The 25,274-nt window shown below is 54.3% G+C and overlaps 1 protein-coding gene across 12 annotated transcripts in view; it reads left to right on the forward strand.

Annotated features, from left to right (window-relative positions):
• The window catches only part of MYO18A (myosin XVIIIA), a 95,582-nt gene that overhangs the window by 22,737 nt on the left and 47,571 nt on the right, over positions 1-25,274 (forward strand). For 2 of the 12 annotated variants that reach the window (XM_082678700.1, XM_082678703.1), the window contains exons 1-6: positions 10,997-11,124; positions 15,868-16,066; positions 16,454-16,587; positions 18,941-18,993; positions 21,594-22,250; positions 24,151-24,228. The exons of 5 other annotated variants lie outside the window; for them this stretch is intronic. In XM_082678700.1, the coding sequence (XP_082534826.1) occupies positions 21,708-22,250; positions 24,151-24,228 (621 nt within the window). In that variant the 5' untranslated portion in view covers positions 10,997-11,124; positions 15,868-16,066; positions 16,454-16,587; positions 18,941-18,993; positions 21,594-21,707. 5 more of the 12 variants (XM_082678704.1, XM_082678705.1, XM_082678706.1 and 2 more) reach the window with 5 other exon arrangements.

The following is a 25,274-nucleotide window of genomic DNA, read 5'->3' on the forward strand; positions in this document are numbered from 1 at the left end:
TGGAGGAGCCCTCATTTCTCTGGCAGACTGCAGTGATCCTGATTCTGGCTTCAGGATTTCTGGACAATGACAGGAGTTTTTTGTTTAGATGAGGTTGGGGGCGGCAGGTGGGAATGAGGCCTAGGGTTGGAGAAGGTGAGGGGTACCAGCCTGAACACCTTTGCTTGGTAAAAGGCCCTCACCCTCCGTCGTGGGAGGTGAGCCACCCTGCCTAGTCACACAGATGCCTGTCTGCATTCCTCTCCCAGGGCTTCTTTATTGTTTCCTGCCCCCACCCATTATTTCTTGGCCCTGACCTGGGGAGAAGAACCAGGCTCTGTGACGGGACACCCAGCTTGGAAATGGCTTGGCGCACGTACACACACACATACACACACACACACACACTCAGCAGAATTTAGTCTGGGTTGTCCTTTTCACCCAGACCCTTCCAAAGCATTTCTGCCATCAGCTTCCAGCCCTTCTAACCAGCCCTCACCTTCTCTGTGCAGAGGAAGGCTGGCCACAAACCAGAGGACGTGGTTTCTGGGGCAGAAGAAGGCACGGCTTTCCTGTTTTTTATCAGGGCCCTGGGTTCCCCACCCAGCCCCTGTGTCTTCCTTAGATCACTGTTTTCTTTGTGGGTGTTTTGGGGGGGCCGCGCCATGCAGCATGTGGAACTTCCCCGACCAGGGATCAAATCCGTGCCCCCTGCATTGGAAGCGCGGAGCCTTGACCACTGGACCACCAGGGAAGTCCAGACCACTGGTTCTGAGGTCTCTCTCTGTGCCTCCGAAAGAGGAGCCCCTGCTATAAAGGGTCTCCCATCTTCCCTCCCCACCCATTCCCTTCAAAATCCCCAAACTGCAGCTCTTATTGTTGCTGTAGAACCAGATGCTTGGCAAATAGAAGTTGGATGGGAAGGCTGGTTTTGGCTGTACGAAATACTTTCAGCTCATTTGGGGGAGGAGAAGGAAGAGGAAGCCAGCATAGGCAGAAGGGCCCGCAAATCGGGAGTTGTGTATGATTGTGTATGTGTTGTTGATCCATTGGTATGTACTGGGCACGGCACAGACTCTGGAGCCGGACTGCCTGGGTTTGAATCCTGGCTCTGCCGCTGACCAGCTGGGTGACCGTGGGCAAGTTGATTTCTCTGTGCCTCATTTTCCTCATGTGTAAAATAAGAATACTAGTACTTTCCTTGTGAGGCTGTTTTGAGGATTAATGAATCAGCACATGTAAATCGCTTAGAATAGTGTTACTGTCATCATCACTGATGTGTCTCTGAGGGCTGAGAAGCACTTGGTGCCTGGGAGCCTGATGGGTCATCTGCCCACAGGAACGCCACAGCCTGTTAGCGACTCAGCTCAGCTCATGGAGGGTGGGGTGGGCTTTACTCTTCTCCTTAGGATGGTGCTTTTGCCCAAAGCGCCTTCCAGGTGGAGATAGGGAAATAAGGCCCAGACTGGTCCCCAAGCTTACTCAGGGCCGCATGGTAGCCTCAGAGTGGGATTGCTTTGCCCTGGACATCCAGTCGAATCTGTTTGATGCCAGTTTTCAAAACTGTGCTACTTTGCCTGTGATTTCCTTCCGTCAACTTCTTGGCTGATAACGATACCTTTCGACGACCAGACTTCTTTCCTATTTGTTTTCCAGTTGAACAAACAAACTCTACTTTCCTGTGGTCTCTTTACAGCTTACTGTGTTTCCTCGCACCTGTGTTGTCTCTGACAGCCCACGTGGATTAGGGCTAAGCAGGAATTGAGGCACAGAACTGAGAGGCAGCCCTGACCTGCCAGTTCCCGGGTCTGTTCTCTGCTCCCTCCCTCACACTTATGAGCTTCCCCAGACGCTCCCACCTTGGATTTTCTAGCTCCTGTTGTATCAAAACCTTTCAAATTAAGTGCCGGTGGTAGAATGTGATAGCAGTCGGATCCGTGCCCTGGTCCCTCCTTCCTCCCTGGGGAGCTCGATTGAGCCTCTCTAGCGAGGTGAGCATGCCCCGGAGGCCTTTCCCCACCACGTCCTCCTCCCCCTCTTCCTCATTTGCTTTATCCATCTGGCACCACAGGCAGGTGTCCAGTTATGGTCCCCACTACCCTGTGGGAGAACTAACATTCTGTTCAGTACCAGGCTTCATTGCCTTATTTGCTCTTCAAAGTTCAGGGTTCTGCTGGCACTTCTTTTTCTGGGAGCACTAACATGAGATGAGTCCAGCAGCGGGTGATGTGGGGAAGCCCTCAGGCCACTACATTCCAGATGTCTTACCCATGCATGGCCCAGAGACTCTGCAGAAACAAGGAGTGATTGTGTGCACTGAGGGGCTTTCTCCCAGGCCTGGGATGCCTTGGGGTGGGGGCTGGCTTCCATTCAGCCTTGCCTTTTCAGCCCTTCTGCATCTGGCTTCTGCTCCCAGGCTGGGGGTTACAGTGTGGCTACCGTCCCCTCCCCCACTTCTTTCTGAGGCCTGGGGGTCAAGGCATGGCACATGGGGATAGGAGTCTAAGCAGACTCTGGGGCAGGGGTGAGACAGAACAGCAGGTGGTCAGGGACAACACCTGAAGGAGTATTCGGCAAGGATGACAAGGACAAGCTGAAAGGGGGATCCTCTGGACCAGACCTGTCCAGTAGAAAGTTCTGCAAAGTGATAAATGTTCGATAGTCTGTGCTTTCCAACTTGGTAGCCATTAGCCACACGTGGCTATTAAGTACGTGAAATGTGGCCAGTGTGACTGAGGAACTGAATTTTAAATTTTATTTCATTTTTAATTTAATCAGAAGCATTCCCTTGTTTCAATTTAAATAGCCACACTTAGCTAGTGGCTACTGTATTGAACAGTGCGGCTCTAGACAGCTCATTCAGAAAGAAGTGGTGGGGTGCTCTTGAACCTCGTCTCGTCTTGCCGTCCCCCTGGTGAGGCTGGGAGGGTGATGTTTTCTCTTCCTCTCAGGAAGGAAGGCTTGTTCTCTCGGGCAATTTCTACACTTCACCAACTCAGGAATCCTGATGCCCCAGGGCCAACGGGTCCCTGGCCGTGTGCCACCACAACTGGGGCAGTGCTTCCCCAGCTCGCCAGGCATGTTTTCTGCCCAGCCTGGTAATGCACAGGTGCTCGCATGCCCCAGTGGATTTGGCCAGGGTTGTCAATGCAGAGGTGGGGGGTTAGTAGGAAAAGTAGAAGCTTTTGCTTCTTCCTTCCTGCTTCTATGGAGATTGGGTCTGTGCTTTATTTTGACTTCAAAGAGTGCTAGAAACAAGCCCAACAGGGGCCTCCAGAGGTGAACACACAGATCCTCAAACATTTATTGAATATCCAGTGTTTGGAGGACACTGAGACTTGTCTAAAGGAGTGTCTCTGAGAATAAATAGCACAGGCCTCTAACTCACACTCCGGGAGGCCGTACTGATATTTTAACTTGGTGTGGCTGACCCTTAAACTGGGTTTCCTTTTTTTTATCCTCTGGAAATAGAGAAGAGTTGTCGTTTATGTGAAAAAGAGAAGAACGCTTCTTCATTATGCTTATTCTCTCCTGTCTGCCAGAGGGGGTGGGAATGGGAATATCACGCATGGTGCGTTTAGTAGACTCAGAAGTGCCCCAAGTCTTGGTGGGATTTGGGGCAGGAGGGTGGAGGACGTTGGACAACCAGCCTCAAGGTTGGCCCTTGGCTTTGGGCCTTGTGGGAGCTTGGCAAGCAGAGGCAGTTTGGAAGTCCCCGGGGGCCAGGAGGAAATCCCCAGCAGCTGAGAGTCCTCAGGGAGCAGCAGGCCTACTGGAGCCACCAGTCAGGTGGTCCGTCCCCGCAGGCAGCCGGGACCTGACTTCGAGGGGATGGTCTCCTGGTCTTCTCAGAGAGGACAAGCCCAGACTTCCCTGCTTGGGCTCTGTGCCCACGAGATGGTGTGGTGTCAACAGGCTCTGAGCAAACCTTTGGGTGTGCCAAGGCAGGGGCTGGGGGAGCCCAAAGCCTCAGTAACCACCTCTGGGGCAGTGATGTGGGGCTGGCCACTCCGAGCCCACTGACCCTCCTGGATTGCTTGTCCCAGACCTCTCCCCACGACACAGGCTCAAGGCATCCCTGGAGTCTTCTGTTTATTCATGAAGTCATCCTTTCATCCATTTTAGTCCATCAATAAGCATTTACTGAGTGCCTGCTATACATAGGGACTGTTTTGGGCTGTGGGGATGGAGCAGTGATGAAAGCAAAGTCTGCGCCGAGCTCATCTTTGCCTCTTCTGGACGTATCCCTCCAGGGTAAAGGGAGAGGCCATCTTGCCGCTTCTGCCCCCCTCAGCCTCCAGCTCCCAGGGGACGCCTCTTGGGGGCGGGGCCGGCAGGGCGACCCCAAGGAGGTGCTATCCCGCGGCCTGGGCGCCGGCTGGCCCTTGAGAAGGGGGCGGCCGCCCTCTGCCGGGCTCCAGCGGCACTACAGGGCGGGTGCACACCGGGCTTCCAGGCGCATGTGCCGGCCGGGCTCCGCCCCCGACTCCGCCCCTGCGCTGGCGGCGGGGCCCGTCGGGGCCAGGAAGCGTAGGCCTCAGGGGTTGGGGGCGGGGCCGGGGGCTGACTTGGCCGCAACCCCGCGAGGCAACTCCTGGGCAGGGTTGTCTGGGCCCATCCCTGCGCCTGCACCTTTGGTCTCGGCGGGTTTCTCCTCCGACCTCCTCCACCTCCCTGCGGCCATCCCTAGGCTTCAAGAGGGTCTGTTCCCTTCCTTTGGGATCCACCACTGGTTATTGATGCCCAGTGAAATTTCAGAAAAAACCTTGGTATCTCAAGGAGTACCAGTCACTGTCTACTGACACACTTACACTGTTACTTTATAGGAGAGAAGACATTTCTTACACACCAAAAAAAAAAAAAAAAAAGGTAATAAAGGCTAATCCTTGCCAACAGAGGGAAGGCACAGGTGCTGAGAAACCTTTGAACTGACCATCCCGAAGAATGCATCTGTCTGGTGGTGGGGAGTCTCCAGGAAGCATAAATAAATGCTCCAGGCCCTCCCCAGCCCTGAGAGCATAGCGCTGGAAACAAGACTCCCCCCAACTTCCTTAAATAAAGAGTTCTATTAGTGACACTTTATACATTGCAAATTAGTCATAACACAAGCACTACATAATTAGTATCCATTTATGGAGACAGTGTTTATACCCCCGCCCCCTTTTCTTTTAAGAGTTTTGATTTAAAGGGGAACTAGAAAGACAAATCGGGTCAGAGGAGTATTCTTTCATTAAAATGCTAATTAGAACCTCAGTCTCAATGTTTTACAAACTACCTCCCTCTAAACCAGCCTCAAGAAGTTCACAGTCTAGTGGTAAGGGGATGAAACAAACAAAAAACAAAAAACCCCAAAACAGGCATTGTGCTTCCCCGCAGTGTTCACCGTGAGGTATTACACATCATCATTAGTTGCAAGAGTAAAGGACTTACTCCTCAGAGCCTCCTGTCTAGCGTGCTCCCAGCTCTGCTTAACCACTTTGCCTAACCCAGTGCCGGAAACAGAGCCAAGGCCCTTTCACTCATCCAACACTACCAATGTGGGAGAGCAGAGTAGTTGAAGTTGTTACTCAATCTGGATATTCCTTTGTTCCCCATTCTTTTCTGCGTGGCTAATTACACATGTACCTTTCAGGTCAGTTAGTTAAATCCAATGGATATTTATTGAACACCTACTATGTGCCTGGTTCTGGGGAGTAGGATGGTATCTAAAGGAAGTAGAAAATCGTCCCTGTTCTCCAGGGGGAGAAGGCTTAAACACATGACACAAATACCATCAAAACATCAGTTTAGTCATGGCATATACTCATTAAACTTCAATAAATTCAATTACAGTTCCCCCCCGCAATCCGAAAGTACAGCGTTCCTATGAAACCTTTTGGAAGCTGAAATGGTGCAAAGTAAAGAAGCAATGACCTTAAGGCACATTTTGCTAATTGATGCATTTTTAAAAATCGAGATAAAGCACACATACAGATTCACTTCAAAGCTATGACAGTCTTTTTTGTTTGTTTGTTTTTTGCGGTACGCAGGCCTCTCACTGTTGTGGCCTCTCCCGTTGCGGAGCACAGGCTCTGGACGCGCAGGCTCAGCGGCCACGGCTCACAGGCCTAGCCGCTCCGCGGCACGTGGGGGTACGAACCCGTATCCCCTGCATCGGCAGGCGGACTCTCAACCACTACGCCACCAGGGAAGCCCAAAGCTATGACAGTTTGATGCTGAGATGCTGAGTGTAGTTCCTGGGGAAGGAGCTTGGCAGTGCTGCCTGGCGTGTGTCCTGCCGCTATAACGCTTGCTGCAAAACAAACACTGGACACTATTTTTGTTCTTAGGATTTTTTTGTAAAAGCGAAAATCCTCTTCAGATTTCTTTTGCTTATCGGAAACAGGTACTAATGTATGCCTTTCGTAAAAGCCAAGTGGCATAAAACAAACCTTCAAAAAATGGAGGATACCTGTATGTGGTTGTGTAGGAAACTATATATTACTGTAGTCTGAAATTATAACCATTGTATTTTGTATACTTTTATTCAATGCTGTACATGACTGTATACATTATGCTTTCAGATATATAGAATGGTGTATACAAACCCTTGTGTACTATACTTTGTGAGCAAGTTTAGGGATTTTTAAGAGTAATTTTGACTATATTCTATTTTTGCCTTACATGCTGACTTTAGAATCTAATTCCACATGGTATGTGACTCCCCTGTATGTAATAGAGCACTGTGTCGAGTATACTCAAGAACCACCATGCATATGTGCTGATGTATAGGTATAGACAGTGAACACTGGGGTTTTTTTGGGTTTTTTTCTTTTCACTACACCTTGGTTTTTAATAATAATTGAATCACTACCGACAATTTGCCAGGCCTAATGCTAGGTGCTTTCCATGTACTTCTTTTTTTTTTTTTAATAAATTTATTTATTTTTTAATTTATTTTGGTTGTGTTGGGTCTTCGTTGCTGCACTTGGGCTTTCTCTAGTTGCCATGAGTGGAGGCTACTGTTCGTTGCGGTGCGCGGGCTTCTCATTGCAATGTCTTCTCCTGCCGTCGAGCACAGGCTCTAGGCGCCCGGGCTCAGTAGTTGTGGCTCGCAGGCTCTAGAGTGCAGGCTCGGTAGCTGTGGCGCACGGGCTTAGTTGCTCCGCGGCATGTGGGATCTTCCTGGACCAGGGCTCGAACCCATGTCCCCTGCATTGACAGGTGGATTCTTAACCACTGTGCCACCAGGGAAGTCCCACTATTTTTTTTTTTTTAATTCTCACGACAACCCCATAAGGTAAGTGTACTATTATAAGGCAAAAGGTGGAAAATCTAAAAAATCGAGTAACTTTCCCTTAGGTCAGACTGCAAGAAAGAGTCCGAGCTGGGATTTAGACTTTGCACTCTGTTACCACGCAGGTCTTGGGGAAAGGCTTCATGAAGGAGGTGGAACTCACGATGGACTTTGAGAAATGGGGAAGGTGGAGGAGATGGTGGAGAAACTTTCATAAGTAAAGGCTCTGTGGGAGATGAGGGCAGGGAGCCGTGGGAAGATCCTCCTGAGAGAGTGAGAGCCTGGAGTGCTGGGGAGAGGGCGAGGGTGAGAGGAAGGTGAGGGTGAAGCGCTGAGGAGGACCCAGATTGTGGCTGTCCTTAGAGGGAGGCTGAGGTGCCTGGAGGTGGTCTGGCTGGCTGTGGGAGTGACCGCGTGGCCCCCAGAGCCATAGGACAGGCTTAAGGACCAGGTCCTGAGACAGTACTGAGCTTTGAGCAGCAGAGGGACTAATGGTGATTATGTGTGAAGCTGAGTGGGTTGCCAGGGCCCCAGTTTCCCCCTCTGAATGAAGAGGTTTCCCTTTTCACTAAGGGAAGTGAAATGCCCTGAGATGGTCTCCGTCAGTAACACCAAGCATCCCAGAGACAGAATGGACAGGATCTAGTCATCTGAGTAGAAACTCGGAACGGATGGGCCCACGGTTACTACTAGTAAGTCAGACGAGACTGTGCAGATGAAGTGACACTCGGTCACCCAGAAGTCATCTTCCAGGGCACTGCCGAATGGCAGGTGAGCCTCGAAGGCCCTCAAGCAGCCAGCGTAGAGAACACTGAGTCTGCGTGTGAAAACCCAGGCCTTTCACTCACAGGAGAGGCTGTGTGTTCGCTGACATCCCACGTGTTCTGCTCTGGACTCTTCTGTCAGGCTTGGTTATTTGGCTTTACAGCCTTTGGCAGAAACAGCGTATTAGAAGCAGGTGAGACTGCGCAAGACAGGCGTGCTGACAGGCAGAGTGACAGCCGATGGTCTGGCAGGGGTAGGGGACAAAAGAACTAAGCAGCAGATACACAGACACAAAGGGCGTCTGGCCTTCCTAACATGGGGGTAGCCCGAGGCTTCAGGGTGACTGCGGTGCCGAGTCGGGGCTGGTGCCCTTGGAGAGTGGTTTGGGGTGTTGGTGGGGCAGAAGCCAGGCTGTCAGTCAGGAGGTCAGAGTTTAAGATGTTAGAGATGAGTTCAGAGTATTTTACCAAAGAAAGAATCTATAAAATGTTTGTTATTTTTATGACTGGAAATAGTAACAGAATTTAGAAAACTACTTAAAATAGAAAGTATTTTGTCCCTTAAAGAGGGTAGGCTTCAGTTACCTGAAAATTTTGCTTGTGATGCCTCTCCCCCACCCCAGTGATCACAGATAGATAATAACTGTTAAAACTTATCGAAAACATAGGGGCTGGACCCTGTTCTTAGGGCTTTGCAAGTACTAATTCATTTAATCCCTACAATAACCCTATGTATTAGGCACTATTATTTCCCCCATTTAATAGGTGAAGAAACGGAAGCACAGAGTGAAGTCGTGTAGTTTACTGCATGGAAGAGCCAAGATTGAACCCGGCAGTCTGGCTCTGAAGGCCTCACTAACTTAACTGCAGTACAGTGTGAATAATTCCTTTAAAGCAGTGGTTCTCAGAATCACCTAGAGAGGGCTGGTAAGAACTCAGCATAAAAACATGCTGAGTTTCTGATTCAGTAGGTCTGGGGTGGGGCCCTAGAGTTTATATTTCTGACAGGTTCCTAGGTGATGCTGATCCTGTCGGTCTGGAGACCACATTTTGAAAACCAAAACCCTTTCCCTGACTGAGACTTCACCAATTTCATGCTAAGAGAGTCAGTGCGGCATAATCCTCATTTTGCGGATGAGGGAAGTCTAAGTCACCTGCCCGTGGTCACACAGCTAAGTCATTCATTCCTTCATTCACTGACTCTCTCATTGATATAACAAATGGGCACCTCTGCACTAGGCCTCACGTTGACCTGGCAGTCAAGCAGCTCTCAGCTGTGGCTGTATGTAAGAATCACCGGGGGAGCTTTTAAGATCCCAGTGCCCGGGCCGCCCTCCCAGACCAATTAACTCAGAAACTAGGTGGAAGAGGTGGGATCGAGGCATCGGTATTTTTAAAGTCCCACTGGGGATTTCAGTATGCCGCTGAGGCAAGTGGCACCACTGTGTCAAGAAAGCACTGGAGGTACGAAGACCTGTGACATGGCACGTGCCCCTGAAGGGCCAGACCATCTCCCCGGGAAGACACACCACTCCCTAGAGAGCAGACTCACGAGGAGCTGGGCTTCGGTCCTCCTGGGCAGTGCTTAGCAACCTCTTCATAGAGAAAGTAATACTGTTTACAGGACCTGCTGGGCTCACAGGACCGGCCAGGGTGACAGGCCTGGGGTCTCCAGACACCCTGTTGGGCATTGGTTAGGAGACAGCTCTGCTCTGGCTTCTCAGCAACCCCCCTCCCCTCCCCTCCCCCTCCCCCTCCCCTCCCCCTCCCCTCCCCTCCCCTCCCCTCCCCTCCCCTCCCCCTCCCCTCCCCTCCCCCTCCCCTCCCCTCCCCCTCCCCCTCCCCTCCCCCTCCCCCTCCCCTCCCCCTCCCCCTCCCCTCCCCCCTCCCCCCCCCCGCCCCTTTTCTTCCTGGAGAGGAAGAGGGAGGCAACCACTGTTTCCTTTTTTGCTGCAGAGCTGACAGCTTCTGAGACAGCTTCAAAAGACCTGTCTTTTGGCTCCTTCCCACCTGCGCCCATCTCCCATTTCAGCCTCACCGGTGTCCCCAGCCCTGGTCTGGGCACCCTGTGGTGCTAACTGAAGAGCCAGGCCAGGTTTCTCTTCACGAGGAATGCTGGCCTCTCACTGGCAGCCCTCGCTCATCCGCCAGACACCCAAGATTTCCTCTGTCTGCAGGGCCAAGGCCCACCCACCACACCCCACCCACCCACCACACCCCACCCACCCCACCTACCCCACCCTCCTCTGTGCCTGTGCGGTCACTGGCTGTGTGGGAGGGATGTCTACGCAGAGCGTGCGATTGATCCTATGCACGTCCCCGGTGTATTTGTTACAGGGGGGTGGCCACAGTGGGCCTCAGACTGATGGTGCGGGTCTCTGCTCCTGCAGGACTTTATAGGATGGCTGTGTTTGCGCACAGTGGGCAGTGGGCCCTGTGTGTTGTATTGGATGTGACGTTAGTGGTTGTCTTGGCCTCTGCCGCAGTAATTAGATGGCTGGGGTGAGCCTATGATTTGTGTGTTCTCAGGAGCGCTGTGCTGTGATCGAGTGTTCATGCATGCTGGGGTGTGTGTGTGTGTGTGTGTGTGTGTGTGTGTGTGTGTGTGTGTGTGTGTGTGTGTGTGTGTGTGTGTGTGTGTATGCACGTGAACGCGCATGTGCATGTCTTGACTCTGGCCTGTGGGGCTGGGGGGCTGCAGGTCTCAAATTCCTCTGCTATTTTTAGGGGCCATATCAGCTCAGCTGTCGGGAGCCTGGGTGTGTGTCAGTTGGAAAGTCTCACCCTCCGCGTCCCTTGCCCCTAACCCTCCAACACTGCCTGCCCCCCACCCCACGTCCTCACTCCAAGAGCCTCCTCCGTCGTTTCCACGCGTGCCGTATCACCCTCTCCTCCCGGCATACCTGGTACCCGCAGTCCTCCAGGCCACTCACTCACTCTCTCCCACTGGCTCTGGCCTGGGTTGGGCAGCTCTGGGCGGGAGGGGCCTGGAGAGAGGGAGGGGAACAGGGGCGGGGCTGCTGCCAGTGCTATTTTGAGCTGCTAACGGAGCAGCATCGGAGAGGAGACTCCTTGCTCTGGCCTGCTCCAGGCCAGGCTATGCGGGTGAGTGTCCCTCTGACCCCCCACCCCGGAAATGTCCCAGGCTCCTCATGCTGTTTCCTCATTTAGGAAAGGAGGGGACTTTTTGTTATTTCCTTCGAGGTGGCTGAAGTAGGTGGGGAGGGAGGCGTGAGGCTGCCTTGGTGGGGAGAGAATCCTCCATCCCCGCAGCCTCTACCTCTCAGAGGCGAGGGGCAGGGCTTCCCGGGCCTGACTCATGACTTGGGAGGTCTTGTCCCTGCTTTGCGTTGCCAGCATGGCCCTCCACCCCCGCTTCCCCCTGGTGGACGAGAGAGGGGCTTGAGAGGGGTGGCTTTTGGAGTTGTCAGGGATCCCCCTTTCATTGTCCCCGAGAGTGGACTCAACATGGGCTCCTCCATTTCTGTGGATCGGACACTCGGAAGGGCCACAGATGGCATCTTGGAGAGTAAGTTCCTTAAAAAAGCAAGTGAGGAGAGACACAGCGGCCTCCCAGCCCGTTCCACTCCCCCACGCCGCCCCTCCCGGCCACCAAGGGTAAGGTTTTCAGTTGTGTCAGCAGCTGGCAGCGAGTATGGGCTGGCCTGGTGCGGAGGTGTATCAGGAGCCTGAGCTGTGCCTCGGAGCATTTGTATCTCCCTGTGCCCAAGGACTGCCCCGCTCCAGCCACAAAACTGGCGCCAGCGCCAACGTGTGTGGGCGGGCTGGGGGTGGGGCCCGAGAGGCTTCTCACCCTGAGAGTGGGTGCTTCCTGGTAGAGCTTATAACCCACCCCACCTTGGGCCTCCAGGTCCCGGCACCAGGTCGCAGACTTGGGGCCATGCACGCCGGTGGCCAGGCAGTTGGCAAAGTGCCCTGCAGAGGGGCAGTGAGTATCCCCAGAGAAGGGGGGGCCTCCAGCAGGTCTGGCCGTTGGAGGAGGAACCCCGGGCCTTCTGCAACTGCAGTGGCAGCAGGAAGCCATCCCAGCGCACCTGCTTCCTCTAGGCTGGCCTGGCCGACAGTGGCCGCGCGCTTGGCTACTTTCTGTTCCGCCCTGGGCGGGGGGGGGGGGGGGGGGGGGGGCTCTCGCTGGAGGCTGGACCAAAGGGGCCAGGGTGTCCCTGCCAAGCTCTTCTCCCCTTTCTTCTCTGACAGCATGGCCTTTAGGCCACTCCCTGCAGAACCCTCCCAAGCGGCTCTGTATAAAGCTTATTCCAGTCATGGGTGGCTGGAGGGGTAGAGGCCATCTCTGGAAACCCCAGCTTTCTACCCAAACTCTTGCTCTGGCAGGTGATGTCATGGAAGGACAATGGCACAGGTGAACCAAGGGAGGTGGGGGCAGGGCTTCCTTCCATCCCCTAACATGAGCCTCTGAGGTTCTTGCTGGAGGACAGACCTGGGCGTAAGTCCCAATCAGCCACTCGCTGCTGTGAGACCTTGGGCAGGTCATTTCTGAGCCTCCTTTTGCTCATTTGTAAAGTAGGAATCATCCTAGTATCTACTGCAGAGGGATGTTGTGAGGATTAAATGAGGTAATGCGTGTAAAGCGTTCAGCACAGTACCTGGCACTCAGTAATGCTCAAGAAAGACTAACTGTTCTTACTGTTATTTCTTCCCTGCACCTTCATCCTCCTCCACATCCTTAGATTAGTCGGTGCTAGGCTAGGACTGGCAGGGATAGGGTCAAGTGGGAGCTCCCTTCTGTGTTCGAATGGGAAAGGAGAGAGAGGAGGATGCCATGAGAAGCCCGGAGCGTGTGTGTGCGAGTTGGTAGAGGGAAGAGCTGCCACGTTCCCTTGGCCACAGGCAGCAGGATCTTCTCTTCCCCTAGGCAGTCTTTCTCAGGGTGTCCACTGCCCTCGGGGGCTTGCCGTGGGTGGACACCTGGCATGGATGTCCGTGATACACTTGTCCAGGCTGAGCACTCCATGCCTGAGGGGTGCCTGCTGGGTGGAACGATCCCCCTGGGGGCATTTGTGCACCTGTACCCTCCTGTGCGGGGCACAGAGGATGATAAGTGAAGGGTGGATGGTCCTTGCTCACGATGTAGAGGGTAAAACCCAGCCTGACCCAGACCCCTGAGCCTTGGAAGCCTTCGGGGCTGAGGGTAGATGGGTCCCTAGCACATTTCTTGGATTTCTCCTCTTTGAGAACAAATGCTTTTAGCTGTTATCTCCTCTGCTTTTTCTTTTTTATTGACTGTTTAGCCATCTTTATAAGAGAAATAAATAGTAAGTGACAAATACATAACAAAATAAATACCAAATGTCTCTATTATGTCTAATTTGCACAATTTACAAGGTTGTTAGGATCACTGTTTGCTTTCTATTTAGGTGCTAGTTTTTTTTTGAATCACTGTTCTTTTAGGAGGAGTTTTCCATATGGTTACATTGTCCACATATTTGTTCGTTTAAATGGCAACACAACAGTGTATTGTACTGAAGTAACATAGTTTACCTAACCCCTCCCTAACTCTAGGGAGTTAATTATCTCCAATTTAGGGCTATTATAGACAGTGCATTTTTGTATCGGCCTGTGGAGGTTTTCTTTCTCTTCCTTTCTTTAAGTCAGCTCGTCGGCTTATACGTTCCTAAAGGTGGGACAGCCAGGCCAGAGGCTGATGCATCTCATGGCTATTGTTGGCTCCAGGAAGAGCTACTAAGCAATTTCAGAGTGTCCTGCCCTCCCTTCATCCCCATGGCAATCGGGTTTACTATCTACTTATTCTTGCTACATTTAGAGATTATACCTCCCTTGTCTTCCCCACCTCCCTGGGAATCAGGATCGACAAGTCTTATTCTCCGTAGTTTACAGCTGACAGAAGAGACCAGATGGGAATAAGAGGTTTGTACAGAGAACCCCCACTGCAGGACCGTCAGGCAGCAAACATTTATTTAGTGCCCACAGTATGATGAGTAAAACAGAGTCCTGCCTGTGAGGAAATCACAGTCCGGGGAGTGTTATAGACACACAAACAGCCCCCCAAGATCCATCCTGGGTGTGAATCCCAGTGCTGCCACTTACCAGCTGGGGGGCCCTCAGCAAGGTACTCGCCTTCTCGGTTTTCTTACCTAGAAAGTGGGTTTTTGTGAGGATTGGAGGAGGAGACAGCGTAAAGCGCCTACCACTGTGCCAGATACCACAGTGAGTGTTTGGTGAGCATTGGTTTCTCTTCCCTTCCCCGAAGAGAAGAGGCCAGAAATGCCAGAGAGGGAGGAGGTGGTCAGAGCCTCAGAGAATGGCAGGGTCGTTGTTCCTTTGCAAGTCCAGAAACTCAGTTTGGGCACGTTGAATGCTAGTAAGCTCCACATTATCGATCCATGCTGTGGCTGGACCCAGACCCCCTGAACCTCAACGCGGACGCAGATCTTAACCAGACTTGGCTACTAATGATGACTCAGCCCCTCTGACCCCGCCTAACATAGCAGAAAGGGGGGGCCTCCAAGGGAGCAGCACAAGCTTGCAGTCAGAGCCACCTGGGTTCAAATCCCAGCTCCATCACTTACCAGCTTTGTGACTTAATCTCTTTCTGAGTCTTTCTCCTCATCAGTAAAGTGGGAATAATAATAATTCCCACGTCACGAGGCTGTCATAAGATTTACATACGAAAATATACTTTAAATATTTTTACGGGGCCCATCTCATTGTAGATGTTCCATACTCAGTAATTAATGTTGCTGGAAACGTCTGAACTCTCCAGAGATGGAACAGGTCAGGGAAGAGAGGCTCTGGCTCCCAGGCACCCTTGCTGAGAACCGTAAGTTCTCAGCTCTGAGGGGACTGTGCCAGAGATATGGCCACCATCTTTGGGACTGTGTTGCTTACCTGTTCTGTATTGGATAAAAATAGATTATTCTTCTTTTTCTTTTTTTGCGGTACGCGGGCCTCTCACTGCTGTGGCCTCTCCCGTTGCGGAGCACAGGCTCCGGACACGCAGGCTCGGCGGCCATGGCTCACGGGCCCAGCCACTCGGCGGAATGTGGGATCTTCCTGGACCGGGGCACGAACCCGTGTCCCCTGCATCAGCAGGCGGACTCTCAACCACTGCGCCACTGGGGAAGCCCAAAGATAGGTTATTCTTGATCCTAAGCAAATCTTAGTTAAAATCTAGTGATAAGGAAGAGAGGAGAAAGATCCAGGCAATTTTGCACAGAAGCCACAGAGAGAATTTCCTCCAGGGAAAAACCTATGTTTGCGTTCAGTGATGCTCATGAGGAACAAGCCCAGGTGTGAACGGCCTGGTGTCCTTATAGCCGGAGGCTGATGGGCTGCTCTCTGGACACACAGGAGAACTGGAGCAGGACATCAAAGAACGAATGAGTTAATTAAACAAACAAACAAACTTGGGGCTTCCCTGGTGGCACAGTGGTTGAGAATCTGCCTGCTAATGCAGGGGACACGGGTTCGAGCCCTGGTCTGGGAGGATCCCACATGCTGCGGAGCAGCTAGGCCCGTGAGCCACAACTGCTGAGCCTGTGCGTCCGGAGCCTGTGCTCTGCAACGAGAGGCCGCGATAGTGAGAGGCCCGCGCACCGCGATGAAGAGTGGCCCCCCGCTTGCTGCAACTAGAGAAAGCCCTCGCACAGAAACGAAGACGCAACACAGCAAAAATAAATTAATTAATTAATAAACTCCTACCCCCAACATCTTCTTAAAAAAAAAAACACAAAAAAAAGAACAAAGCCTAGCATATGAACTGGATAATAGGATAGAAACATCAACAAAGCAAATTTAAAGTAATTCACTGAAAACAAAACATTCTCTGTTTTTTCGCTATTCATTCAGGATAAGTAAGAATAAGAATGAACCAGTTTTTTTAACTCCACTGACTTGAACGGATTCTTGAGATGAAGCCTCTCCCTGGGCTGAGGCCAGTTCTGCCTGTTGAATTTCAAGAGGACCCGCTCTAGTTTCTCACCCCCAGACGGGGCAGCTGTGCAGTGCTCCAGGCCTCTTGCCCCTGGCAGGTGCTGGTGAGTTACAGGTAAAAGGCAAAGCCACAGGAGTCCTAGAGCAGCTTCCTTAATCCCCTCCTGGCTCCCAGGCCCGCAGCTTTGGTTCACTGAATTAAGGGCTTGCGTGCCTCTCACCACCCACCCAGCCTCCTAGGCTGCCAGACCTGGAAAGGACTTTAACCATCACCTGGACTAGTCCATCCCCTAATTCCACAGAGAGGTCCAGAGAGGTGAAGTGGCTTATTCAAGGGCGCACAGCTTCCAAGGGCTGTGTCGATGTTCTGTACGTTACCTTGCCTTCTCTTTTCTCTAATATTTTATCCCTTACTCCTTCTCTGACCTTTTGAGCTTTGTAATCCTTCCCCCTCCACTGCATCCCTCCTTTCCCCTGTTGCCCACAGTCTTTGTCCCGGCAGGTCCTGGCCTTTAGGAAGACTCCAAGTCCCTGGGAGACCCTGCCCCCCATTTCTTCTCTGGCCCAGAGTGCGGGCTACTTTCGGCACCATGGCCTTTTCATCAAGGTTCGCCTTCTGGGAGCAAAAGGAAAGTTGTATTTCAAAACTCTTTATGCTTTTCTTATGTGCTTGGCATGGTGTGTGCAGGCAGGAGACTGGCTTGTGGGAGTGGGAGCTTTGGAAGCTAGAGACGGGTTGGGGCATGTGTGTGTATTTGGGGGCCGAGGAGAATGACCAGGGGGTCCAGGAACTCACTCTTCTGTCTGGATGGGCTCCTGCGCTGAGTCATGCTCCTCCCCTGAGCTCCACCTCTGGTGAGCTGAGCTGCCTTTTGTCCCACTGGTGCCCCTCCAAGTTAACCCCTCACACCCTTCCCACTGCTACTGCTCTGACTCACCCCTGGGAATGTGAGCTGCTATGAAGGGGCCGCTGGGAATGGCTTTGGCTCTGAGGCCTCAGAGCTGGGTCTCCCCGAGTCTGGGGGCTGTGATGGATAGGGGGAGAGGAGCCAAGAGAGGGGAACCAGGCCAGTGGGCCACCTGGGGCCAGAGGGTGATTCAGGCTGCAGACCTGGGCGTGCCTTTGTGCTGTGCTCAGTCCCCAGCTGGGCAATGACCTACAACAGACAGAACCCTTCGGGTGGGGGTGGGGCAGTGAGTCAGCCTCCGGCTAAATCCAGAGCTGAGCTCAGAGCTAGGTCTAGTGTCCCACACATTTCAGGGGGCAGCCGCTGTTTCCCTCAATGCCTCGCCACTGGGGGGGCGACCCTTGAGGTCCCAAGCTTGAGCCAGTGGAAGGAGGACAGATTTGGAGCTGCTGAAGGACACGGAGTGGACTTGGAATCTGGGCCATCCCTGAGCCCGAGCTAACAGCACTGCGTGCAGTAATGAGTGTGTCTGGGTGTGAACACTTGCTGTCCCTCTAACCTGTGTGTCTGGGAGCTCGTGCACGGTGTGATGGTGCGGGGGGGTGGGGTGGGCAGTGATGGGCATTTGTAGGGGCAGCAGGTGCAGACCTAGACTCTCCCACTTCTCTTCCTTTCCTCTCCATCCTTTTCTCCGCTCCAATCCTAATTTCTAAAGTCGTGGAGTCCACTCTGATGAGTAATCGCCGTTTTCCCTCTGGCCGTGGCACTGTGTACTAACGCTGAAGCTTGAGCCCATTGTAAAAAGCTCTGTGGGCTCTTAGCTTCAGCACTGCAGCGGCTGTCATGCTGGTCAGTGCCCCAGGCACCGCTAATCAGAGCTCAAAATTAGCCATGGACCCTGGTTGCAAATGGAGAGTCCCCCCAGGTGGATGATTAAAACGATTTTGGATGAGTTTCAAAGGATCTTTTCCATTAGGAATCAAGGACACCTTCCCATGCTCCTGCCCCCTGTGCTGGGAAGGAGTCATGCTGAGGATGGGGTAGGGCTGGTGGCAGACCTGTCTTTTTCCTACAGTCCTAAGTGACTGGGGAAAGAAGAGAAATGAAATCCACGAGGACTGCCTGAGCTTTTGGAGGAAGAGATGCTGGTGAGGGGGAGGGGAGGAGCCTCTCCCAGAATTGAGGCCTGGTCCTCTGGGTCTGTTCTGAGCCAGGCTCTGAGCTGAAAGAACCATCAGAGCGGCCATATTGTCTGTCCTTTTTCCGGATATATTATGGTCTCTGCCCTTTGGCCCTGACTCTGCTCCTCCCCTCTGACTTGGGCCAACCAGCTCCCGGGCTGGGCACAAACCCCAGAGCCCAGGCATCTTTCCTTCCTCCACGCCCCACCCCGAACCTTGGGGTTGCCTCCCTCAGCTGCATGGTTGGCAGAGTTTTGTGGGTCTGAGGTTGGGAAGTTATCTGGCCTCCTGAATCCCCGCCTCTGCCCGACTTCCTGCCTCCAGCCAGAGCTCAGCGCTCTGGTTGGGAAGGCACGCAGGCTCTGTGCTGAGGGAAATCATACGGACCTAGAAGCAAGCCTGAGCCAGGCTGATAGGGACCACCTATTACCCCACACTGAGCTCTGCTGGCCCAGCCGGCCCCCCACGCTGGGGTCATTCCCTCCTCCTCAGTCCCTAGGTCAGGGAGGCTCTTGTTCAGACCACTTCCTGTCTGAGCTGGGAATGGCTCTTGTAGTTTCTCTCTACCCTGTAACCAAGGCCATGATGTCGCCCTCATGAGTGGACCTCTTTAGGCAGCCTGGGTGGGTCACGTGGCTGGTCACTGAGGGCAAAGGGTACTTGGCTTTAACCACCCCCAGAGACTTCATTCTTGAAGTTGTCACTGGACAATTTTGACCCCAGGATAGGCTATCTGTTGCTCAAGTCCATAGGCCCAGGACTCCCAAGCACTCAGGAGCTCTTGCCTCTCAGAGAGAGCGACTGCTTGGATGTTTTCCTTCTGTGCTTTTAGTGCTGGGTCTCCCCACCCTGACCTCTGACCTGCAAAGTGACTTCTTTGTCTGCTCCCTCAGGTTAAAGAGGAGGACAGAACTCTGCCGAAGCCTGGTCCTCCTGCCAAGGAGGGAGGGGCTGTAAGTGCTTCTCCTGGACGTGTGTGTGTGTGTGCGTGTGCGTGTGTGTGTGTGCGTGTGTGTGTGTGCGTGCGTGTGTGTGTGTGCGTGTGTGTGTGTGTGCGCGCGCGCGTGTGTGCGTGTGTGTGCGTGTGTGTGTGCGTGTGTGTGCGTGTGTGTGTGTGCGTGCGTGTGTGTGTGTGCGTGCGTGTGTGTGTGCGTGTGTGTGCGCGTGTGTGTGTGTGCGTGCGTGCGTGTGTGTGTGTGTGTGTGTGTGTGTGTGTGTGTGTGTGTGAGAGAGAGAGTTGTGTGTCCAGGTGGGTTGTGTCCACAAGCCCAGGCCTAGTCTGGGAGGCAGCTCCATGGAGCAGGCAGGCACGGCAGGGTGCCTCTTCCCGTGTGGGGTGGCTAGAGGGAATTGCAGTAAAGGGACAAAGTGCAGCATGTGTGATGCCAACCTGGTGTGTGTGAAGGAGATGGCAATGCCAAGGCCTGTTGGGGGCCTCTCCCTAAGCCCCCTCTTTAGTTCCTACCTATAGTTCTGGTTTCCTGAACTCTTTGGGGCTGGAGAGGCCTAGGCAGACAAATGAGAGCTCAGCTGTTGGGACTGTCCGTCCTGCTCTGGGTGGCACAAGCCAAGGGCAGGGAGGGGTTTCACTGCAGCTGCTGCTGTCTCTTCCCAAGACCCTGTCAGCTGCTCAGCGCGGGTGACCTAGAGGCAGGCCCCAGCCGTGCAGTGCCACTACCCCCCCCCCACCAAGTCATTCTGCCTTGGGACAGAGACCCTGAATAAAGTTGGACACTTTTAAGGCAAGAGAGGGGACACGGTTCTAGAATAGCCAGGTCCAGAGATGTGTAGTCAGGCGAGGGCTGCTGTTGATCTAGCGGGCAGGAGTGCCCAGGGCTCGGGAACAGAGCTGGATCACAAAACAGATCTGTACTTCGTTACCCCACGTGGTGCCTGCCCCCGCCCCCCACACACACCCCTTACTTGAGTGGAGATTTGATTAGCCAGGTGTTATGGCTTCCACCCGATCTGTAAGCAGTGCTGCAAGGTCAGGGTGATTTCAAGGGGATATGTTTGAGATTGGTGAGGGAGGGGCCTTGGAGAATGCCAGATTTGGGGGGGAAATTATGTGTAAAGTGCTTAGAAGACTGCCTGGCACATAATAAGCTCCGTTTAAGTGTTAGCAGTTACTATCATCATCATCATTGTCATTGTCAACATGAGCTTCAGTTAGAAGGCATGGGAGGAAAGCCAGAAGTGGGGGGCAGGGAGTGAGGCCCAGCAGCTGGGGCCACGGCAGCTCTGCAGGGCCCTGACATGCCACTGAACACTCTTGGCCCAAGAGGTTGAGGAAGAGGCCCCTTCAAGGCCTCCCTTTCCCACCCCTGCAGCAGGGCCACCCTGTACCTGAGGCCTGGGCTGAGGTCGTTTGGCTCAGCTCTGCTCAGGACGTGGGTCTCTGTCCACACGGCAGCCAGAGGTCTGTCCGCTCTGTGAGCGCCCTCCTGCATTTCAACAGAGGTGGCCGCCAGGTATAACCTAGAACCAAGGTCACTGTTTGGGGAACGAGGACTCAAGCACAGCTCATTAGTGGCAGGGCACTGCCTGACCAGCAAGGAGCCCCTAGGTTGACCTGGCTCTCCCAGGCCATGTGGCTTGGCTTTGCAGGAAACTGCCCTGCCATTAGCCAGCCGGGCCTGCCCAGTGGCGGTCCCTCGCGACCGCAGACGGTCCCCACCAGGCAGAGTGTGCTAGCATCTCCAGTGGACTCCTGGGTGCCCAGAGGCTGGCTGAGCCTAGACAGGGTGGAGCTGTGGTCGCTTGAGTGCTGCAGCTGCCACCTCTTCCTCCACGTGCACTCTGGGAGCTAGGAGGCCTCCAGCCCTTGAGAGGTTTGCACAAGGAAAACTGCAGGGAGACTGGCAGAAAGCAGGCTGAGGTGGAAGCTTCCTGGGCCAGCACTGGGTTTCTGCAGCTCTGGAGGGTGTGGGTGAGGGGTAGACAGTGGCCTCAACCCAGAGGAGTGGGGAGGGAGGAGGCTTGGCATGTCTGCGGGCCAAGAATTACTTCCTAACTACGGTTTTCACTGGGATGGGCAGGCTCTGGGTCTGACTACAGAGGAAGTTGGGTGATAGAAGGACCAGGGACCACCAAGGCAGGAAGCCCCAGAGTTAGGCCCAGGATTGATGATAGGAATTGGTGTTTGACCTCACCATGCTCCGTCTCTGCTATGTTTGGGCTGTGAGGGAGCGGGCTTCCTGGGATCCGGGCTTAGTTGCTGTCCTGACATAAGCCAGTAACTCTGGGGTACCTCATGGGCCTCTGGGCACCCTGTGCTGGCCTCTCACCGCTCCTTGCTAAGCCTGGAGATGGACAGCAGGTGACCTGCTGTGCTTTATGGGAGAGAGAAGCCAAACTCTTCGATGCAGTTGTTCTATCTGGAAGATGGAAAGAGGGCTTCCTGGGGCGGCCTCTTGGAGCTTGTGGTGTTTGTTGGATGAATGGAAGGTCTGTTCCACGACTAGATGTGAGGTCACACCTCTTACTTCCTCTGTGTGGGGCGGGCAGGGACACGGGCTGATGCTAATGTCTCCCTGTATTTGTGTGACTGTAGCTAGAGGGCAGCTCAAAGGGCAGCAGTGGCCCATCTAAGAGTCCTCAGCCTTCCACCAGCCCTGCACCCTCAGAGACTCCCCAGAGAGCCAAGAGCCCTGCATCCACACTCGCCATGAACGGCCCGAGGACTGCCTCAGCGGAAGGCCCCAGCGAGGAGGCCCAGGGCCTGTCCCGGAAGAGGGTGGCGAATGCAGTGAGGAAGGTGGTGAGCAAGGTGCTGCCTGGCGAGGAGCCTGGGAGCGCCAAGGAACCTGCGGGCAGAGGGGTCAGGTCTCCTGAGCACCCAGCTCGAGGCAGGAAGGGAGAAAAGACAGCCACTCCCACTCCCCCTGCTCGGCCGAAGTCCGAAGCAGAGAAGGAGGCCGCCAAGGATGAGCTCTCCGTGGGCCTGCGGAGCCTGATGTCTCGGGGCAGGGGCAAGGACCACAGGCCACGTAGCAGGCAGGCTCCCGGGAAGGGGGAGAAGCCCTCCAGCCAGGAGCCAGGCTCCTCGGGGAAACCAGTCTCCCCAGAGACAGTGGACGCCTCAGAGAAGCTAGGCTCCCCAGCCCAGTCGGAAGAGCTGGCGGCCCCAGGCTCCGCCGACCCGAACCTCAAGTCAAACCTCACTGGATTGCAACAGAACAAGTCACCAGCCCCTGACGTGCAGCAGGAGGTACCTGAGTGTGTCACTAACCTCTGACCCTCCCTTACCACCCTCACCTGAGGACTGGCAGCCAGCTTTCCCAAGGCTCTTCCACAGGCCCCGCATGACGGCGAAGCTGGGCCCGGGCCACGTGCCGATGGCAGGGCTGCACGGCTTTCCTTCACCGAATGCCAGAACCCAGGGGACCCGTTAACTGCATGCTGCTGCTCTTCCACACTTGCCAGGGAGTTGGGGCCTGGCCCCCAGCTACATGGCATCAGCTTGGGGCCCCAGATCCCAAGTTGAGGATCAGAGTCTTAGCAGATCAGTGAGAGGGTAGAAAGACAGAATTTCTGGGGTCAGGTGGCCTGTGCTCACATCCCATCCCCAGCCACTCACTCCTGTGGGACCTCAGCATCTCTGAGCCTTCATCTGTCGAGTGGGGATCACATAGGTCTACCATCCCTCCTCTGAAGCCCCTGGGCCAGAAGTATTTTGGAAATTAGCGATTTTTTATATTTGAGACTGTCATGCAATGTACATAATGAGCAGCAACTCGTGACCAAACACATTAATATTCCCACAGGAAAATTATGAATGTTCATGCTGCAGGCGGGGGGGGGGGGTGGATTAAACAGTCAGGTTTTGCCACCAAAACCGTTAGGAAAAGTCTTTTGTTTTGGAGGGCTTTTTGGATTTTAGAATTGCAAATAAGGGATAATACCTACTTTGAAGTGTTGCTGTGAGCATTAGAAAGGATACAGGGAATGAATGCTCTGAGCCTGATCCCTGGTGTGGTGTGTGCTCCGTAAACGGTAGCATCCGTAGTGATGCTGGTAACAGTGCTTATTGGTGCCATCATCGCCATCACTACTTCTTCAGGCCTGGCCAGCTGTCCCTCTGGCAGCAGGACTCTTGAGGAGCTCTGGGCCTGGGTGGCGGAGGAGCACAGTGGGTCCCCTTTGTATCGGCGGTCCTGTCTGTCCACAAAGTGCCCTCTGGGTGGGACAGGAGGCTGAGAGGCACAGGGGAGGGCCAAGGATGATCTGTCCAGCCCTTTCCCTTGGAAGGCATGCCTGCTTGGCTGGTCCTTGGGTTGGGGGGCATTTCTCTTCAAGCTTTCCCATTTTGTGGACCCTTCTGGGGCCTCAGGAGTTGGGTGGGTGGGTGGGTGGAGCGACGCGTCAAGTCTCACTACTGCTTCTCTGTGCTCCTGCGTGCTCCTTCTGGCTGAAAGGGTACAGTCGGGGGAAGTGGGGCAGGGGACCACCTAAAGACCTGTCCTGTCTCCCAGGCCCTAGAGGCCCTCCTCTCTGCCTGCTGCCTGCTAGGATTCCTAAGGTCTCAGACTCGCCCTGCTCCCCATTCCATTCTTCCCGGGCTTTGCAGAACTTAGAAGAGAGCAGGCGGCAGCTTCCCCCACCCCTCCTGGCCCACTCCGCATCAGGGAAGGGACCTCCTGGCACACAGGAGTTGGCAGGGGCGTCTTGGTGTGAGGCGAACCACTAGCCCCTAAGAAGAACCTCCAAGGAGCCAGAGAGCGTCACGCGCCTGTTCCTGGGCCGGCTGCCTTCCCTATGGCTCCCTGTCCCTCTGCCTCTCACTCTGGTGGAGTTGGGGCTGAGATGGGCCCCAACCTGGAGTTCAGCCACCTGTCGCCTGGGCCCAGGGCAGGGGCCAGAGGATGCGTGTGAGAACAGGCCATCCTGGTGCTGGAATGGTTAAAGTGGTGGGAAGAATTAACCCTAGAACTCCCAGGCACCTGTTTTTATTCTCATCTGAGAGCTTAAAAACTCAAATTGGTGCCCGGCTTGCCTCCCTGACCCTATTCCACTAACCCACGGGGATCCCAGTGGCTTCCTGAGCTAGAAGCTTGGTGTGCTGTGCCCCCAGTTCCCCAGGCCGGGACTAATAGTGGTTTGACCTTTAGGCAGGAGCTGCCCCCGACGTCCAGCTGACCCCCGCAGAGGAGGCCCACCAGCGGCTTGAGAGGATCTTCGCAGCTCCTGTAATGCCGCCTCTCACGTGTGGTTGCCAGTCCCTGGTCTCCTCTTTGCTGGGGCTGCTGGCCAGACTGTGTGTGTCTGTGTGTGTAGGCCCACCTGACAGTGGAAGTGTGGCTCCCTGGAGGCCTGGGGGCCCTCACATGGGCTTCCCATTTGGAGAAATGAGAGAAGGGCACTGTGGAGGGTCTGCGCACAGTGAGGCCTGTTCCTCCAGGGAACCTGTGGGAGGGACCCCTCTGGCTAGAGATCCAGCCCCTTCTCTGGCCCCAGTCTCTTGCCCCGGAGGGCGTATCTTGGTTCCAGGGCCTCGTGGGTGCGAGGCAGGGAGAAGACACTCCCCTTTCTTGATGCCCTGGCTCTCCAGTCCCAGGTGGGGCCTGTTAACTCCTTGCCCATTTCTAACAGGCAAGGTCCAAGGCCTGGCTGACTCCTCTTCCTCTCCAGAAAGGCCTTTAAGTAACCAGACAAAGATGGGGAGGTCGAGGCTGGCCACCGGGTCTGTCCACAGTCCCCTGGTTCTTGGGCAGTTGGCAGGTGGACCTGGATGGGTGGTGCTACCTCTGCTTGCCATGGGGTGGGAGTGGTGCAGGGGTGCAGTGGGAGTCTGAGGAAGGGGTCCTAGACTTGGGGCTGCTGGTGGTCCTGTTTGATGAGCTAGGCAGGGGTGACAGCTCTGAAGGGCTGCCCTTGGCCTGGGGAGTGGCACCCTTGGGTGTGTGTCTGGAGGCCAGGGGCAGCCTGTACTGGGGTCCGGTGGCTACAGGGGAGCTGGGCTGGGAAATGCCCTGGAGATAAGGCCAGAGGCTCCCAGGGGTCCCAGGCCCTGGGTGTGGTGAGGTGGTCTGGTCTGGCAACACAGAAGAGGAGGGTAATTCAGAATGGACTGGATGGCCAGCCCAGGAGGGACTGTAGCCTGAGGCAGAGTGGCTCGCTCCTGCCGCAGGGAATGACTTATCAGAGCATCTCCTCTGAGGAGTCTGACGGTACCAAGTGTTGCTTCACTAAGCAGGGCCTCTCCTTCCCGGCCTGGCCTCTCCTTGACTAGGTA

This window comes from Grampus griseus, assembly GCF_964374135.1.
Source record: "Grampus griseus genome assembly, chromosome: 20".
NCBI lineage: Eukaryota > Metazoa > Chordata > Mammalia > Artiodactyla > Delphinidae > Grampus > Grampus griseus.